The 17,882-nt window shown below is 42.4% G+C and overlaps 2 protein-coding genes and 2 long non-coding RNA genes across 4 annotated transcripts in view; 2 read left to right on the forward strand and 2 right to left on the reverse strand.

The window, feature by feature from the left end:
• The first annotated feature begins 116 nt into the window (after nucleotides 1-116).
• On the forward strand, nucleotides 117-12,755 carry LOC147333854 (uncharacterized). Its single transcript, XR_015125968.1, has 2 exons — nucleotides 117-1,053; nucleotides 1,193-12,755. It is a non-coding gene; the product is annotated as an uncharacterized LOC147333854 (long non-coding RNA).
• Nucleotides 2,003-3,490, reverse strand: LOC147333855 (uncharacterized). The gene is made up of 3 exons (XR_015125969.1): nucleotides 3,367-3,490; nucleotides 2,595-2,683; nucleotides 2,003-2,395 (listed from the first exon to the last, which is right to left on the reverse strand). It is a non-coding gene; the product is annotated as an uncharacterized LOC147333855 (long non-coding RNA).
• Nucleotides 12,756-14,762: 2,007 nt separating the features above from the next.
• The window catches only part of LOC147333856 (protein NLRC3-like), a 59,246-nt gene continuing 56,126 nt past the window's right edge, over nucleotides 14,763-17,882 (forward strand). The window contains exon 1 of the mRNA XM_086270139.1: nucleotides 14,763-17,824. The gene's annotated coding sequence lies outside the window, so the exon portion shown is untranslated. The remainder of the gene's footprint in view (nucleotides 17,825-17,882) is intronic.
• LOC147333857 (uncharacterized) overlaps nucleotides 15,642-17,882 on the reverse strand; it is a 62,848-nt gene continuing 60,607 nt past the window's right edge. Inside the window, exon 3 of the mRNA XM_086271099.1 lies at nucleotides 15,642-15,831. Coding sequence (XP_086127225.1) covers nucleotides 15,707-15,831 — 125 coding nt within the window. The 3' untranslated portion in view covers nucleotides 15,642-15,706. The remainder of the gene's footprint in view (nucleotides 15,832-17,882) is intronic.

The raw sequence follows: 17,882 nt of genomic DNA on the forward strand, positions 1-17,882 counted from the left end.
CTTTACAAATCCTACCATGTGAATTCATGGATTTTTTTTTCACATTCTGTCTCTCACAGTTGAAGTGTACCTCTGGTGCAAATTACTGAACTCTGTCATCATTTTAAGTGGGGGAACTTGCACAATCGGTGGCTGACTAAATACTTTTTTGCCCCACTGTATGTTAGGCTATGGTCTCTCTATTTTTGGTAATTCCACGCCGGTGGAAACCCAAACAAAACACGCAATAAGAGCCTCTAAAAATTATTATACAAAAATTATTTAATATGAAGGCAATAGCAGAGTGTTACAGGCATCGCCCTAAACAATGTAGCCTCATGGGCAGTGTAGTACGTGCTGCAGGGAGAATGGACTGCCATACCCGTTATGTGTCTGTGAGCGAGGGAGGGAGAAAAAGGAAAAGTACGAGCTGTCACGGAGCAGAAACGGGAGCTGGAAGCATGTAAATATAATAATAACCACTAAAGCCAAAAAGAGTGCCTGACGAGCCCAGCTGTAAGTAAGCTGTTAAGACTCGACTGTACACCGTGTTCGTGTTTTCCTCCGAAACAATAAGCAGCCTTTCAACGGCTCTCTCTGTCTCTCGCTAGCAAACTTGACCCAGACAACAAAGTAAAGCTAGTTTTCAGCTACGAGCCCAACACGAACCGGACGTATCAGCCAGAGGTCCCTTTACTACGGTTCGGAGCCGCTGACCTGTTTTATATACGCGCTGAATAGTTTTCTACACGAGATCGCTGCAAAAAGTGCAGCCTTACCTAATGTCCACCTACTGTTACTCATTTATATTAAGATTTTAACATCTAGTTGGTATTGGTATGGCGAGTAGCCTTCAGTAATAGTAATAAATCACACAGCAATAGTGCATTCATGTAGTTGTAAAGTATTCAGAATACATTACTTCTATAATCTTTGGTGGAATACATTTTAAAATTAACCTTCCCAACACTGTCAACAGGTTAGCACCTCATACCACAGTGCATCAAAGCAGTCTCATGAGCGCTGGAAAGGACGAGCCCAGAGCCCAAAACAGACAGTGCAGGAGATGACAAGGTTAGTAATTGTATGGTGAAAATTATACTTTGTTATCTTGATTGGCAAAAGAAAAGTAAATACAAAATCTGCTTCTCACATTTAGGGCATTTCCAAGATTTTTTTTTTTTCAAAACTTCTTCAATTTCTTTCATTACAGCTGTCCTGTGCCAGAAGTTCTGTTGACCCACAGTGAGAGGCATCATTTCAGAAACACCAGGAAGACTGAAACTCGTCGCCAGGATCAAGCAGGGCTCGTGATCTTCACCAGCAGCTCCCTCACAAGAAGGATAAACCCAGCATTTTCATGAACACTGATGGAGACCTTTGCTTTGTGTAATGTTAGAAGTACTCAGATAATCCTCAGAGGGTCTGGACTTTTACATAATATAATAGAATAGAATTCAACTTTGTTGTCATTGCACATGCACAGGTACAGGGCAATGAAATGCAGTTTGCATCCATCCAGAAGTGCTTTAGTGATATAGGTATATTACAATATATATTAGCAATAATATAGATATCTAAGTATATTACAGAAATGGGTCTATTATGGTATGTTACAATGTACATGGTATGAAGTATGTTAAGAATATTCTATAACTATAAGTATGTACAGGCTGTAGTGAGTACAAACTATGTACAGGCTATGAACAGGATATAAATATGAAAAACTATACAGAAATCTGAGATATACAGTTATACAGAAATGTGAACTATGCAAGTTATAAACAGTTGTAGGATTAAAAATTATCATATGTACAGAATGATTATTTACACAGAACTATACAGTAGTGCAGGTAAGTAATAGCTGTAGCTATAAGCTATAGTAATAGCTTTAAGTCCTGTAGAAAGTTAAATATATGTTGTGCTCACTGGTTACTCTGGTATGAATGACTCTGAATTACTTTATGTTAAATAACACACTATTGTCAAAAAACAGTGAAAGAATTCCAGATCACAAGTTTTTAGTTCAAATACAAGTAACAACCTTTGACTTTAATCAGGTTTTATTTAATTGTGTCAGAGAAAACATCATGTGCTCTTCATGTAGCTGAGTACATTCAGTGTTTAAAACAGAAGTTGTGCAGGTCTGAGATCAGCAGTTTTCTGAAACACCAAACTGAGGTCCTGTTAATGCTGATGTATAGTGACACAGTTACAGGGGTGATTAATCCTTTTGACTTTTTGTCTTTAAATTTATCAATAAAACAGCTGCAGCTTTCACTGACAGCACATGTGGTACTTTAACCTTTGTACTGTTTTCTTCAGTTAATTTTGGAGTTACTACAAAGATTGAAGATATAGGATGATCTGTCTGCTGTCACTGGGTGGTGCTGAGGTCTGAATCTGAGGACGGCTCCTGTAATCACAAACAGAACAGAATCATCACAAACTGAAATATAAAGTTTATCTCTCAAATCTGAAATAGAGCTGATCCTTCTCCGTCCTCACACACTCGGGATCTGAAGTTGTTCAGTCCTACAGTTCTGCCAACAGCTTTTTATTTTTTTTATTTGTTTTAAAGGCCTTACTAACACATTTTGTAATATCATGTTTACCTTTGAGTTGTTGATGCTTTATAAATGGACATCTGCAAAGATGAGATGATGGAGCAGGTTTCAGTCGAGGTTCAGTCTGCTGCTGCATCCTGGTCACAACATACAGAGGTGTTATCAGCTCAGTATTGAACAAGAAATATTAATGTTTCAAATTATTTGTCCTAAAGGATGCAAGCTGTACAGAATACTGCACATGTGACTTTGTGAACATAATTCATTAAAAATAATTTGGACAGTTTTTTAACCTGAATATTTGTAACAAACTCAGTAAAAAAAAAAAAAAAAAAAGCTAAAAAAATAATCAGAGGAAAAATGTAACATTTTAACTTAAGCTGACAAGCGGGAGTAGTTGGTTTCAGTACATAAGTATCGGGCTTTGCTATTTAATCCGTAGCTATTGATTAATGAGGGGAATTTAAAAGTTGGCGTTTATGTCCTTCCACATGTGGAAAGCGACAGAAAACATGCTGCTGTTTGCACATATTTAATAATCAGCTCTGCGCAGAAGCAGAAGCAGAGTCCAGCCTGTTGCTCTTACAGTATAATACTCATAATAAAAGTACAGTAACCGTGGTTAGTCACTGAGCAGCCCGGTGCGTTTCTCTTGATTTCTTTAGTCAGGGTAAATTCATTCACCTGCACGGGTTAGCTAAACGAACTTTAAAAAAACAAGTTTCCCCGACAGCCGAGTGCTCATTTTAGCTAGCTAGGTCCTTAGGTAGCTAGCTAAGGACCTAAATTACGGATTAGTTTACAAACACATTTAACTTACCAAAAATAATGCGGTGGGGCCTCAGGTCCTCCTGTCTGGTAGTCCAATTTACTGAAGAACACCTCAGGCTGTCACTTACCGAAATAGTCGGTAATGTAAACGCTGGACCTCTCGGCATCTGCCATTCCCGAGTGGCTGTAGCTCAGGTGTGAAGAAAATATAATCTGATCAAACATTATTCAGCTTTAAATATTGTTCAGCTTTAAAGTTACTGTGCAACTGTGTAATAAAAATGTGCTCACGACTTTGGCCTTGAGAGCGATAAGAAGCGATCGCCTCATCCTGCAGGTGCAAGATATCTGCAAGCGAAGAGACTAGAACACCCAAGGCCGATTTCCTTTTATGGAGTTGTTTTTTCTGCTAATGCAGCACTTTCCTCACAACCCCCTCCTGTAAGTTTTAGAGAATATATACCCATCCTCACAGCAAATATTGGGAATCTCTTGATGTGAGCTGTGTTGAGAGGTTGTCTCTGTCTCAATAAAAGTTCACTGATTCCCCATCTGCAGCAGGTGTCCGGTTGTCTTCATTCTCCGCCAGCCTGGTTAAGTCAATTCCTCCTTAACATCTAAAAGAACCTATTTAATGAAGGAAGACGGGTTCACTTTGTGTTTAATATTATTCTATTGCTGTTGTTTTTTTTATATCCTTCAATTGGCGTCACGAAACAGGATCCGCTCCAGGTCAACTGGAACGGATGGGAGGATTTCGGCCGTGGTCTGAGTGAACGGAGTTTGGACAAAAGCTGTGTGCACACAAAAACAAGGTAAGCAGACCTTTTATTTCTGCTATATTGAACATTATAAAAATACTTAGTGTCCAAACTCCTAGTAATTCATAACCAAAATTGTCTGGCTTACTTAAGGCTTGTTGAGAATCAGACAAGTGAATAAGAAATAAGTGAATAAGAGATAAGTGAATAAGAAATAAGTGAATAAGTGAATAAAGATAAGAGTGAACTGAGGTCTGACCACGGTTGCAGCCGACGGGTTGCTCTCCGGTGTCGGATACAAACCTCAGTGCAGGTCTGGGACCTTGAAAGGGTTTATTAGTAACGCCTTTCTAAACAAATTAAAAGGTTAAAGGCCTTGAGAATATTTTTTAGTAATATTCTCTAAACTACAGAAGGGTTAGGAAGGCCCAGAGGACTTTATTAGAAAAGATCCTCTAAAACTTAAAAAGGAGAAGTACTGGTTGGAGTCCAAAGGAGGGGTCCCTTTGATCAATAGGAGAAAACGGATCTCTTCTTAAAACCCTGATGATTTTAGTGTTTTAAATGTTTTGATGTTCTGTTTGATATTGGACACACATAAATACACGCTGAATGCTTGCTGTGAAACACTGGGCAGGACAGTTTGGTTCTCCGTTGTTCACAGATTACACAATTAAAGGAACTAGGTTCCTCTTTTGGTTAAAATAATACACCACACATAGAATTTTTTTTTTACACATTTATTACATACATAAGGAGGGTAATGAGTGACTGCAGGTAATGTATGAAGTGTGAATGAGACGTGTGAACAAGGTGACAACCAACTAGCACCCCTATCAGGAAGCTCTAGGCAAGGCTACCCGCCAGACCCCGGTTTGGTAGAAGCTTGGTAACACCTGAAGGGATATTTCAGTGCTGACTCACCTTTAAAGCAGCGCCCCAGCTGTTAGTGCCTAACAGAGGCAGAAACCCAGCTGGCCCAAATTCTCCTTTAAAATCAATAAAAGAACACTCCTCCATTGACAGTAAAATGGATGGAGAATTAGATCGAGAAACTAATGATGATGGTTGGGGTCCCGGTGTTATTCTTAGCACATTGGGAGAACAATTAACATGTGTTGAGACAGTCATCAACTCCACACACCAGCCTAAAGAAGCAAAAAAGCAGAAAGAGTCATTGAGGAAAACAGCTGAAAGGTTAATGAAAGAAAAGGGAAAGGACGAGGGGAGTAGTGGTAACTGGGGAATAATTTGGCAGAATAAGGCTATGCAGGCAAAAGAGAAAGAGGAAGAAGCCAACTCAGCAGCAGCAGGTGCAGGTGTGATGAGCGGGGTGAGACACAGAAAGGAAGCAGATAAGCACGCAGGCCGCAAAGCTAAATTTAATCACTGGGTGTGTTTATGGGAAACTGCAAAACCACACATGAAGAAAAATAGGTCTCAGCCACCTCCCTATTCTGCCTCAACTCCTCCCTCAGCAGGCATATATCCGGTACTTAATATCTCTGGTGGAATAATGACTATTGGAGAAGAACCGCCCGTAGCTCCAACTCCCATAGATACCAAGCATTTTTGCCCAGGAAGCTCCTCTCTGTCGGCGACATCCTCAGCTAGTAGTAGAGCCCCCTCTTCTATGTCCCTCCCCCTGACCCACCTCATGTTACACTGTTTTATGACAGGCATGACACCACCTGGTACCAGCACATGTTCCAAGAGCAGTGTGAGGGGCGGGCTTGGTCTCTGAACATGTCGTGCATTTTTGCGGCACCGGAGGGAGTGGCAGCAGCGGTTACTTTTACAACAGATCAATTACAGTGGTACATGATGTCTGATGAGGCAGCTCCCCATGTGTCACTGGCCTTACATCCTGGACACCAGGCTAAGGAGCTGGGTGGAATGGTTAAACGTTCCCTTGCGGCCACTGACTGGACACCTACAAAACTCCCACAGGTTTTGTTTTCTCCATCTACCAAGACATACCAAATTTTAAATGATTGCTTTAATTCCTCAACACTGCAACATGGAGTGGTCAGCGGGTCACATGGAAGAGAACACACAGACCACTGTGATGCTGCGCCTTTACTCGACTCTCTTCCAGATTGTTTGTGGTCCCTTGGACCCACAGATGTAGGTTTAGTTGATGTGGAGCCAGTCTCTTTTCAACTGTCATCTGCTACCCCTTTGTGGCAGCCTCAGTACCCACACAGACCGGAGGCTGAGGCGGGGATTGCAGAAACAATTTCTGGTTTGGTCACTGCCGGTGTCTTGGAGCCCTCCTGCTCTAAGTGGAACACGCCCATCCTACCCGTTGAGAAAAAAGGCACGGGGAAGTTCAGAATGGCACATGATTTGAGAAGGATTAATGCCTTACTTGGCACTCCTACTTTGCCTGTGCCTAATCCTTATGTTGCCTTGACCAACCTCCCACCATCTCATGCCTGGTTCACCTGCATTGACTTGGCTAATGCCTTTTTCTGCCTCCCACTTCGTGAGTCACTGCGTGACATTTTCTCATTTACATTTAGAGGCCGACAATGGCGTTACACTCGCTTACCACAGGGATTTGCCCTCTCCCCAGGACTGTTTAATCAGTGTTTGAAAGAACTTTTACAAACCAGCCCACTACCATCTGACTGTATGTTAATACAATATGTGGATGACCTTTTGCTGTCTGCCCCCACGGCTGACATCTGTTTGGAGGCCACCAGAGTGGTACTTCACCACCTGGCCAACACAGGTTTTAAAGTGAGCAAAAACAAACTACAGATTGCAAGAAAACAGGTTTCTTTTCTAGGCCGCATGGTCTCACAGTCCGGTATTTCCTTGTCCCCAGAACACAGGAACTCCATTTTGCACCATCCAAAACCTCTAACTGTAAAAGACATGTTGTCATTTTTGGGCCTGACTGGTTACAGCAGGACCTATGTCCCAGACTATGTTGGCCTTACTTCCCCTTTGCGCGTTTTGGTAAATGAACAAGGCATGAGAAACCTCTCTGCTCGCCTCTCATGGACTACAGAAACAGAACAGGCGTTTATAAAGTTAAAACAACAGCTTTCTGTCGCCTCCGACCTTGCTGTGCCAGATTATGCTTTGCCTTTTCATCTTGATGTTTCTGGAACTGGAACCCATATCAATGGTATCCTGTTCCAGAAAAAAGGGGGAGAGAGAAAAGTGTTGACATATGTAAGCGTAATGCTTGACAACACTGAAAAACGCCACCCACCGTGCACACAACACGTTTCTGGACTTGCAAAAATCATTCAGAAAACAGCACACATAGTGATGAACCACCCACTAAAAATTTTGACATCACACAGTGTGGTGGCCTATGTCTCCTCACAGGCCTTCACACTCACTTCACTCAGGCAGAGACGCCTCAGTACCATTTTGGAAGCACCACACATCACCTACTCACATGAAGGCATAAACATGGCTGATCACATGGGATCAGGGGAACCACATATGTGTGAAGAGGTTGTGCAGGTACAGGAGAAAATCAGGCCAGATTTGCAGGCAGAACCTCTAATGGATGCAGAAAAAGATTGGTTCACAGATGGATGTTGTTTCAGAACTGAAAGTGGAATGTTGAAGGCTGCATGGGCAATAGTGGAACAGACAGACATGAGATGGAAAACAGTGAAAGCAGAGCAGTTGACAGGACAACAGTCTGCACAGAGAGCTGAACTGAGAGCGGTGATTGAAGCCTTAAGGATGGGAAAGGGACAGAAAGTGAATATATACAGTGATTCAGCTTATGCTGTGGGAGCAGTGCATGTGGAGCTCAAGCAGTGGCTAAGAGCTGGTTTTTTGACAGCCAGCGGAAAGCCTATTAAACATGAGATAGAAATGAGGGAATTAGCGGAAGCACTGTTGTTACCTGTTAAGGTGGCAGTGGTAAAATGCAAAGGACACAGTGCCGGATTGAACTTAGTGGCATTAGGTAACAAACAGGCCGACTTAGTAGCTAAGCAGACAGCTGGTTACTTACCCTCCCTGATTATGGTAATGGACCCAGAAGCCACACCCCCTCCAGAAAGACCACCCATACAACTAGGCCTAGCCACAATCAGAGAGTTACAGGACAAAGCCAGCCCCCAGGAAAAATCATTATGGGTAACAAGAGGGGCCACAAACACAGATGTTTGGCGTGGCCCAGATGGAAGGCCCATTCTACCGCCAGGGGTCAGACAGACAGCAATGGAAGAGGCACATGGAGTGGGGCATGTGGGACCTGCACAAATGATGAGGAACTTAGCCGCCTGGTGGCACCCTTATCTAAAAGACATGACAAAATACATGGTTAAAACCTGTAAGGAGTGCAACCAATTTGGAATCAAGCCCGCCTTCAAGCCAATAGCAGGGTACTTCCCCATCCCACTTTGCCCAGGGAAAGAAATAATCATTGATTACACAGACATGGTGGACAGAGTAGGTAGTTACAGGTACCTGCTGGTGGCTGTGGATGCATTTTCAGGTTGGCCAGAAGCCTGGCCGACAGCAAGTGAAAACAGTAGAACTGTGGTGAAGTGTCTGATTAATCATTATATACCACAGCATGGGTTTCCCGAGGTCATAAGGTCGGACAATGGTTCACATTTCAGGAACCACGATCTGCAGAGGGTTGAAGCCGCATTAGGTTTGAAACATAAGTTTGGCTCAGTTTACCACCCCCAATCCCAGGGGAAAGTGGAAAGGATGAATCAAACTCTAAAAACTAAATTGGCTAAAATCTGTGCACAGACCAAATTAGATTGGGTTAAGGCATTGCCTCTTGCATTAATGTCCATAAGATGCTCAGTAAATCAAACCTCTGGTTACACTCCATTTGAGTTGGAGCATGGCAGGCCTTTTCCTGGCCCCTCCTCTCGCCTGTTAATGTCGGATGAAGCTGATTCAGACCTCGATCCGAGGACATATTATAACATGCTCCGCAGTTTTGTTGCCCAGTATTCCTCACAGGTCGCTGAAAGAAACCAGCAAGAGCTGAAAGAGGCGGCTACACCTGGAATGGACTACGTCCTCCTGAAAGTCACAAAGAGAAAGTGGGCTGAGCCTCGCTGGACAGGCCCTTACCGCATAACAGAGCGGACCTCCCACGCTGTCAGGCTCGAAGGGAAAGGTGACACCTGGTTTCATTACACACAGTGCGCTGCTGCCACCGAACCAGGAAGAACCTTGAGAGAGGTGCAGAAGGACCTGTCAGAAGGAGCTGCAACAGCATCACCAACCACTTGAGGGAGCCAAAGCTCAACCTACAAGCCGGCTGGTTACAAAAGGGGGTGTTCTTCATACTGAACTAAACATTTTTATTTTTCTATTTTTAACATCTTTTATGACTTTGCTTTTATATTGGCTTGAGTTTTTAAGATTTACATTTTACATTGCAATAGTTTTAACTGCTGAAAGCTCATTTAAAGTTGTGTCACTGATACTTTTTGTTGCTCTTTAACTCCTAGAACACGCCCTTGGCGAGGTGGGGGGAACTGGACCACCTTTCTCTGCCCCATCATCCTCTATTAGAAGACATCCAAGCTAAGTAAACATGTCTTGGCCCTTTCCCCCTGAAATGACAGGCAGGCAAAGATGTTGCGTCTTTGTTTGCTTCCTGGCCCTGGGTCTCATTCCCATTGGCATAATCCTGATCTGTGAAGGGCCCCCGACACTTCTGACACCTTCAAGTTCAAAAGCTTCGCCCCCTTCTGACAGTTCCAATCTGACAAATGTAGCCCCTAGGGTCTTGCCCACCACTTCCTCTCCAGTTTTGCCCACGCCCGATCCATCTAGAAAGAAACGAGACACGGTTACCTCCTGCACCCCAAGTACGACTAGAATGATTACTCTCTGTGTCCCCAACAATAAAAGTTGGGTAGTCGAAATAGATTTCGCTAGCTTCCCAGTCACTCCCGTCACCAAAGACCAAGGGGGGGATCTTTTTAACCTTGCAGTACATCTCTCCTCCTCAGTGTGGTATATAACCCTGGGAGGTTGGCATCAGTGGAAGTGGTCCAGTTTAGTGTCAGAAACGGACCTCGATTGGTCCAAGCACTCTAGGGGTCAGGCTTTGCACTGGAGAAACCAAAATATGCTCAGAATAGCAAAAAAACCGGATCTTTCAGGCTTAATTTTTACCCTAAAGGATCTGGCCTTGACCTCCTGTCAACAATTTATACTTGCCCCTTGGACTGATCGCACCGCCCTGTATTGGCAAATGGAAATATGCCCTAGCGTTGGTGCAGCTCCAAGCTCTGTAGTTAAAGATGATAACCCCACCTTTAATGGCCCTCCGGTGACATATACAAACGGGGGGAGAAACGGCCGAATACGCATTGTAGACACAAATAAAATGTCTAAAGATGACCTCTTCCAAATTCTAACCGGTATTTCTGGAGCAACAAACAACTGGTTACTACTAGCTGAACAAGCTGCTGACAAGACGGCTTCCGACTGCATAGTGTGTATGGGAGCCCGCCCCACTTTACGAGTGGTACCGGCGCCAGTCAATAGTGCATGCCTCCTGCATCTTATGAACAATACAAAACGAGGTCATTGCTCATATCTGGAAAACCACTTTCCTAAAACTCAACGCTCGGTCTCTAATAAACCACCTTTCTTTTCTTCAGATGTAGCTGTGAACAATTTCACTTGTATTAACCTGACTGGCAATGCAGTAAAACTAGGTAGCTTGAACTCTTCTTGGTGCACTGAGATGACGGTTATGAAACCAAACTTCCGACCTACGGCTAGGGCTGATTTGTGGTGGTGGTGTGGCAATAACAAGTTATATGATGGTTTCCCTCGGGATGCGTCAGGTCTTTGCGCTCTCATAACTCTTATTTTACCTGTTTCAGTCACTCCAGTAGATCTCTCTATAGAAGTACACGAAGTTGGCCTCCCATCCTCCTCTGAACGCCGCTCTAAACGTTCTCTAATCCCAGGTTCAGCTCATAATCCAACCTATATTGATGCTGTAGGTATACCCCGTGGGGTCCCCGATGAATATAAACTGCGAGACCAGGTTAAAGCAGGATGGGCCTCGATACTTTGGATGGTTGAAATAAATGCGAATGTAGACAGAATTAACTACATTCACTTTAATGTGCAACTGTTGGCTAATTACACTCGAGATGGTTTTGAAGCTGTGCATGCACAGTTATCTGCCACTTCCCTAATGGCTTTCCAAAACAGGGTCGCAACGGATTTTCTCCTCGCAGAAAGAGGCGGAGTCTGCAGCCTTTTTGGTCAGGAGTGCTGTACCTATATCCCCAATAACACAGCTCCTGATGGTTCCCTCACTAAAGCTATTACTGGTCTCACAGCTCTTACTGTTAAAATGAAGGAACACTCGGGCGTTGATACTGCCATGTGGGACTCTTGGCTTAACATGTTTGGCAAATATAAGGCCCTTGTAGCTTCCGTCCTAGTTTCCATCTCAGTTTTTGTTGCTGTCCTAGTCACCTGCGGTTGCTGTTGTATTCCATGCATTCGATCCCTCTTCCAGAGACTGATTGTTACAGCTCTCACTCCTGAGGATAAGGATCTCGCCCGGCAGATGCCTTTATTGGCTAGTCAACTTCCCACCTCCTCGCCAACGGATGATGAAAACTCTGATCGTGAGGGTGACGAACATTATCGTCTTTCTCTTGTTTAAATGCTTCTAGAATGGTTTTTTCTCTGTGGTGTTTTGTATTAGGCTTGTTATTAATTGTTTCCCTCACCCACTTCCTCTTGAAGGATATATCTGGTTGAACTGTGTCTGGTCGGGTTGTGAGGGTTAAGCGATGTTCTCAGGGTCTCCGGACTTAAGCCTGAGCGAATGTGTACTCCCACCACTGGATATAAATTGTTTTATTCCACACCCCTTCCTCACTTTTTAACATATTCACTTTTGAATGTCCTTAGCAGTTACCGTTCTGTGTTTATTTTACGATTGATTTATTCTTTCACATTTTCACGTTTATATCTCTCATTATTATAGTATACTCTGTACTCTCCACATTTTTATCATTACTTATGCTTTTTGGTTGCTAGGTTACAGGAACTGTTAATTTTGTGTCACTACCCTGGTTGCACTGACTCGTTGTATCCTTGGTTGCAGGACAGCTGTTACTGCTTTCGTCGGGAACCGAGACTGCTTGCAGCCGACCCCTGGGCAGGGTGGTGCCTGGACTCTTTTCTCCTCATCTGCAATGACAGATAAAGACAAATGATAAGACCCGAGGAGTTTTTCGAGCCAGGCTTCGACACGTCTCTGTGTTCCTTTGAATGTTACTTATTTTTGTGTGTTGACCCATTTAAGATGGGTCAAAAGGGGGATTTGAAGAAAATATAATCTGATCAAACATTATTCAGCTTTAAATATTGTTCAGCTTTAAAGTTACTGTGCAACTGTGTAATAAAAATGTGCTCACGACTTTGGCCTTGAGAGCGATAAGAAGCGATCGCCTCATCCTGCAGGTGCAAGATATCTGCAAGCGAAGAGACTAGAACACCCAAGGCCGATTTCCTTTTATGGAGTTGTTTTTTCTGCTAATGCAGCACTTTCCTCACAACCCCCTCCTGTAAGTTTTAGAGAATATATACCCATCCTCACAGCAAATATTGGGAATCTCTTGATGTGAGCTGTGTTGAGAGGTTGTCTCTGTCTCAATAAAAGTTCACTGATTCCCCATCTGCAGCAGGTGTCCGGTTGTCTTCATTCTCCGCCAGCCTGGTTAAGTCAATTCCTCCTTAACATCTAAAAGAACCTATTTAATGAAGGAAGACGGGTTCACTTTGTGTTTAATATTATTCTATTGCTGTTGTTTTTTTTATATCCTTCAGGTGGCAGAGCAGGTCAGCCACTAATCAGAAGGTCGGTGGTTCAATCCCAGGCTGCCTCCTAGCTGCATGCCAAATATCCATGGGCAAGATACTAACCTTGTTTGCCTACTGGTGGTGGTCAGAGGGCCCGGTGGCGCCAGTGTCTGGCAGCCTCGCCTCTGTCAGTGCGCCCCAGGGCAGCTGTGGCTACAATGTAGCTTGACAGTGTGTGAATGACTGAATGTAGTGTAAAGTGCTTTGGGGTCCTTAGGGACTGAGTAAAGCGCTATACAAATGCAGGCCATTTACCATACCTATGTTTTAATGTTGGAGGAGTCTCCTACACTAAAGAAATAAAACAAAAAATGCCATCCTCACTTCAAGACTTCTCTCCAGACATGAAGTCAGGGCTGTAACATATGAAAACATAAACATGTAGCAAAGTCCAAAGAAGGCCATAAAACTTTAGTCTAAAGTAGGCATTGACAGCTGAGGTACACAGTTAACATTATAGGGAATAACAGTTTTTAAGATGACTCAAAATGTAAAATACTGTAAAATATTTATTTGAACATGGATTGTGTCCATTTTTTAAAACTGTCCTCATTATAGCGTATTTAAAACAACAACTGCTGACCAAAGTGCTTTGCATTTAAAATCATCAAAAGAGATAAAAACATTGGAAGAAAGGAAGCATAAAATTAGAATTTGTTTATTTTTCATTTCCTAATTTTTTGCTAAGTGTTCACATTTTTGTACACTGTATGGGGTTATGGGCTACAGTCTAAATGGCTTAGATCTGTCTTGGCTGACTTAAAACATGTTGGTTCTACAGCCATCATCATAGCTAGGATTATGAACTTGAATTGGGAACTCAGCTGTCTGCAATCTACTGACATCCAGGGGTGAACATGTGACAACATTTAAAGAAGTTCTCAAGTTAATCAGAGTTAATTTAGGTTTTCAAGATTAAGTTACTGAGAAAAATTCAAAAGGTTCTTACAGAAATTCTCTAGTGGTTTAAAAAGTTCTCAAAGTCCTTAAAAAGTTCAACAGTTAATTAAATAAGTCTAAGTTCTTATAGGGAAAATTGGAGAGTTCCTTAAAAAAGCCCAGGAATTTGTTAAACAAAGATGAGTTCCTACAAATGCCAAAGCTATTTAGGAAAGTAATCAGGCTCCTTAAAGCGTGTACTACATGTTGGTACATACTGCTGAAGTATTTCGAAACACTGACAACTTTATGAAGGTAAAACTTTTTTACCTCCTTTTTCTTATATTTCTTCTTCTGAACAAGGTTCAAGCTCTCCTCCATCAGCACCAGCCACAACTGAACTAACTCTTTAAGTCACCAGTCATTGTCGTTTTGTCTTTTCCAATCAGTTTAATTTCTGTTTCCAGACGAGTTTTTTATTTGTGTCACTATTAGTGTTAATGGTTTTTGTTAAATTATTAATCTCATTATTATTATTTTACAGAAGGTGTTGGTCAAGGCCATGTTGAGGAATACCAGAATAGAAACTGCACTTTATGAACTCAAAGTGATGCAGACCTCCCAATCCTCAAAAAAAGATAAATAAAATAACCATAAAATAAAACTACACATCTGTGAGATGATTTAAAGTAGTAGATATTCAGATGATCCATGATGGGTTTGAAGAGCCAAGAAACTGGTAGTGGAAGAAACACAAAAAGCACTGGGAGATAAATTACTGCTGTCAGTGAGAGAAAACAGCATTTTAGGGAGTTAGAAACATCAGTCGGACAATACGGCCACTGAAACATTCACATGGGAGACATTTTATTGGGATGTTAAATGAAATATATTTGGTTGAAGTATAAAAACTTAACATGTGTAGAAATCCAAAGAACATTCAGTGAAGAACAATGTTTTCATACTACAGATACAATGTACCAAGCTGTGAATCCAGGAAAACAAAAGTTTATCAATGTTAACAAAGCGGTTTGGCATATAATAAAATATAAAATATAATTTAAAGTTATTAAATGCTTTTTGGTGGCAAGAACAGAAAACAGGTAAACAAAGACAGGATTTCAGAAACACTGTGGACCTGACACTGTAGCACAAATGTTAATTCTATTTCAAAGCCTCCTTCACAGAAAACACACTGAATGTAACAGTGAATACTTTACAGAAATTTCACAGTAAAAAGGCAGAAAATACCACAAACAATGAAACAGCAGCAGCAGTGAGAAGCAAAGAAAGTAACCACATTGCATTAATCGCCACATCAGCTCTTCTCTCCTTATACTTACATAAGTTAATTTCTAAAGTTTAAAAAATGTTAAATATTATGTCACAGTCCACAAGAGGAAAATGGGGGATAAAATAAGGTCATAAATCTGAATTTTAAGGGAAGTGAGAAATAATTTTACACTGTAAATACTAAATGGTCCAAACCGAACCGTACAAACATGAAACAACACAATCTTAGTGTATTATTCAAAACAAAAGCAAAATTAGGCTTAAAAAGGGACTTTTAAGCCTAATTTTACCCTAAACAACAACACTTTTAACTACTTACCTTCTTCTATTTAGCTTATGAACCCTGCTATACACATTTTATGAATACCTCGATATATTACTGCACTTTTTGAGTACTTTGATGAAGTGGTACTACAACTCCCAGCGTCCCATCAGCATTTTGTAAATAAGAACAATGAAAAAAAGAGAACAGCAATAAAGTGTACAAATTTGTCACTGAAGATGTTACAATATAGTTAAAATTAGTGTAAAAAACTACAACTCTCAATATTTACAAATACTAGAATTTTTAAGTGCATATACTACAGCTCCCATCAGGCATCAGTTGGTCAGCTGAAAGGCTCTGCTTAGGACGAGTTCAGTTGTAGCTCCACCCAGATGACACGCCTCTACAATGCACACCAGCCTCTGATTGGTCAGCTGGGACGCCATAGCGATAAGGTCACCTGAGAGGCAAAGAGAAGACCCTTTACTATCACATCTTTGTGTGTGGGAAGGTGTGACCAGATATGCTCCGTGGGAACGTATCTAGTTTGTGAGGACATTTCTGAATTAAGAGGATATTTCTGCTTTGTGGGGACATCTATGCATTACAAGGACATTTCTGCTTATTAGGATGTTCCTGCATTTTGGGGACAAGTCTGCAATAGAAGGACATTTCTGTTCTGCAGGAAGCTTTCTGCTTTAAGAGGACATCACTCCACACATCACCCACTCCACACATCACTCACTCACTTGGACACTAGAAGGGGGAATTATGTTAAAATGCTCTTCATAGACTACAGCTCTGCATTTAACACCATAATTCCCTCCACACTCACCACCAAGCTGGAGCATCTGGGACTCAGCTCATCTATGTGTCAGTGGATCTCCAACTTCCTAACTGGCAGACCACAGGCAGTAAGGATGGGCGGACATGTCTCAGCCTCCGCCACTCTCAGCACTGGAGCCCCCCAGGGGTGTGTTCTGAGCCCCCTGCTGTACTCTTTGTACACATATGACTGTGTGGCCACTACCAGCTCCACCACCATCATCAAGTTTGCTGACGACACCGTTGTGGTGGGCCTGATCTCTGATAACAACGAGACGGCCTACCTGAAGGAGATTAGGAATCTGGAAAACTGGTGCCAGAGGAACAACCTCCTTCTAAACGTCAGTAAGACAAAGGAGCTCATAGTGGACTTCAGCACTAAGCAGGAGAGGAACTACCATACCCCTGTCATCAACGAGTGCCCAGTGGAGAGAGTGGACAGCTTCAAATACCTCAGAGTTCACATCACGCAGGACCTGTCATGGTCCTGTCACATCAACACCGTGGTGAAAAAGGCCCGTCAGCATCTCTACCACCTCAGACGCTTGAGAGACTTCCAACTGCCCTCCAAGGTGCTCAGGAACTTTTACTCGTGCACCATAGAGAGCATCCTGACGGGAAACATCTTAACCTGGTTCGGGAACAGCACCATGCAGGACAGACGAGCTCTACAGAGGGTTGTGCGGTCAGCTGAGCGCACCATCCGCTCCGAGCTCCCTGACCTGCACTCAATCTACAGCAGGCGGTGCTGGACCAAGGCCAGGAAGATCGTGAAGGACCTCAGCCATCCCAACAACAGACTGTTCTCTCTGTTGAGGTCAGGAAAGCGATTCCGCTCCCTGAAGACCAACACAGAGAGACTGAGGAGGAGCTTCTTCCCGCAGGCGATACGGTCTCTCAATCACACCACCACACAGTACTGACCCACACATACAGTTCTTACACACACTGGACATTCTGGACATTGTTTTCACTTCATCACTTAAATCACGCTGCTGTTATTGTGTATATGCTACTTTGATTTATATATTTTATCTTATTCTCCCAGTTAAATTTACCCTTCATTCTAATTTGTGTTGTACAGTTATTTCATTTTTAACCTTAATTTATATTTTATTCCTTCCTAGTTAAATTTACCCTTTTTAATTTTTCATATTTATTTCCTATCTTATTCATAGCCTTTTCCTTTTTTGTTTTCTTTAGGTCACGAGCAGTTGTCCAAGCATTTCACTACATATCGTACTGTGTATGACTGTGTACATGACAAATAAAATTTGAATTTTGAATTTGAATTTGATTTATTTATGCAGATGAAAAAGTGAGTGTGAATGTGTCTGACGTCACAGTGTTTTTGTGCGCTGTGTAAAAGTAATTGCATCTGATTGTGAGAGCGGTGATTCTGCAGGTCACCAGCTATTTAAAAAAAAAAAAAAAAGAGTGAAAAGGAGACAAAATTTACATTGTGTCATGGTCTGGTTGGGCACCTGCAGGTCTCAGACAGCGGCTCCTCCTCCTTTAGGCGGAGTCCGGTTGCCCCTCCCTGGCTGACCACCTGTGAGCAATCGTGCCAGCGGTATATCAGACCTGCGCTCTCAACCACTCATCGCCTGAGTATCTGCTATTCCCATGTTAGTTCAGTGGAGCATCCTAAACCTTGTCTTAACGCCGTGTGATGACTGACCTGTC

The sequence above is a fragment of the Aulonocara sp. 'chitande type north' Nkhata Bay genome, linkage group LG3, assembly GCF_057382095.1.
Source record: "Aulonocara sp. 'chitande type north' Nkhata Bay isolate Kocher_YH1m ecotype deep benthic linkage group LG3, A_spYH_male_GT1.1, whole genome shotgun sequence".
NCBI lineage: Eukaryota > Metazoa > Chordata > Actinopteri > Cichliformes > Cichlidae > Aulonocara > Aulonocara sp. 'chitande type north' Nkhata Bay.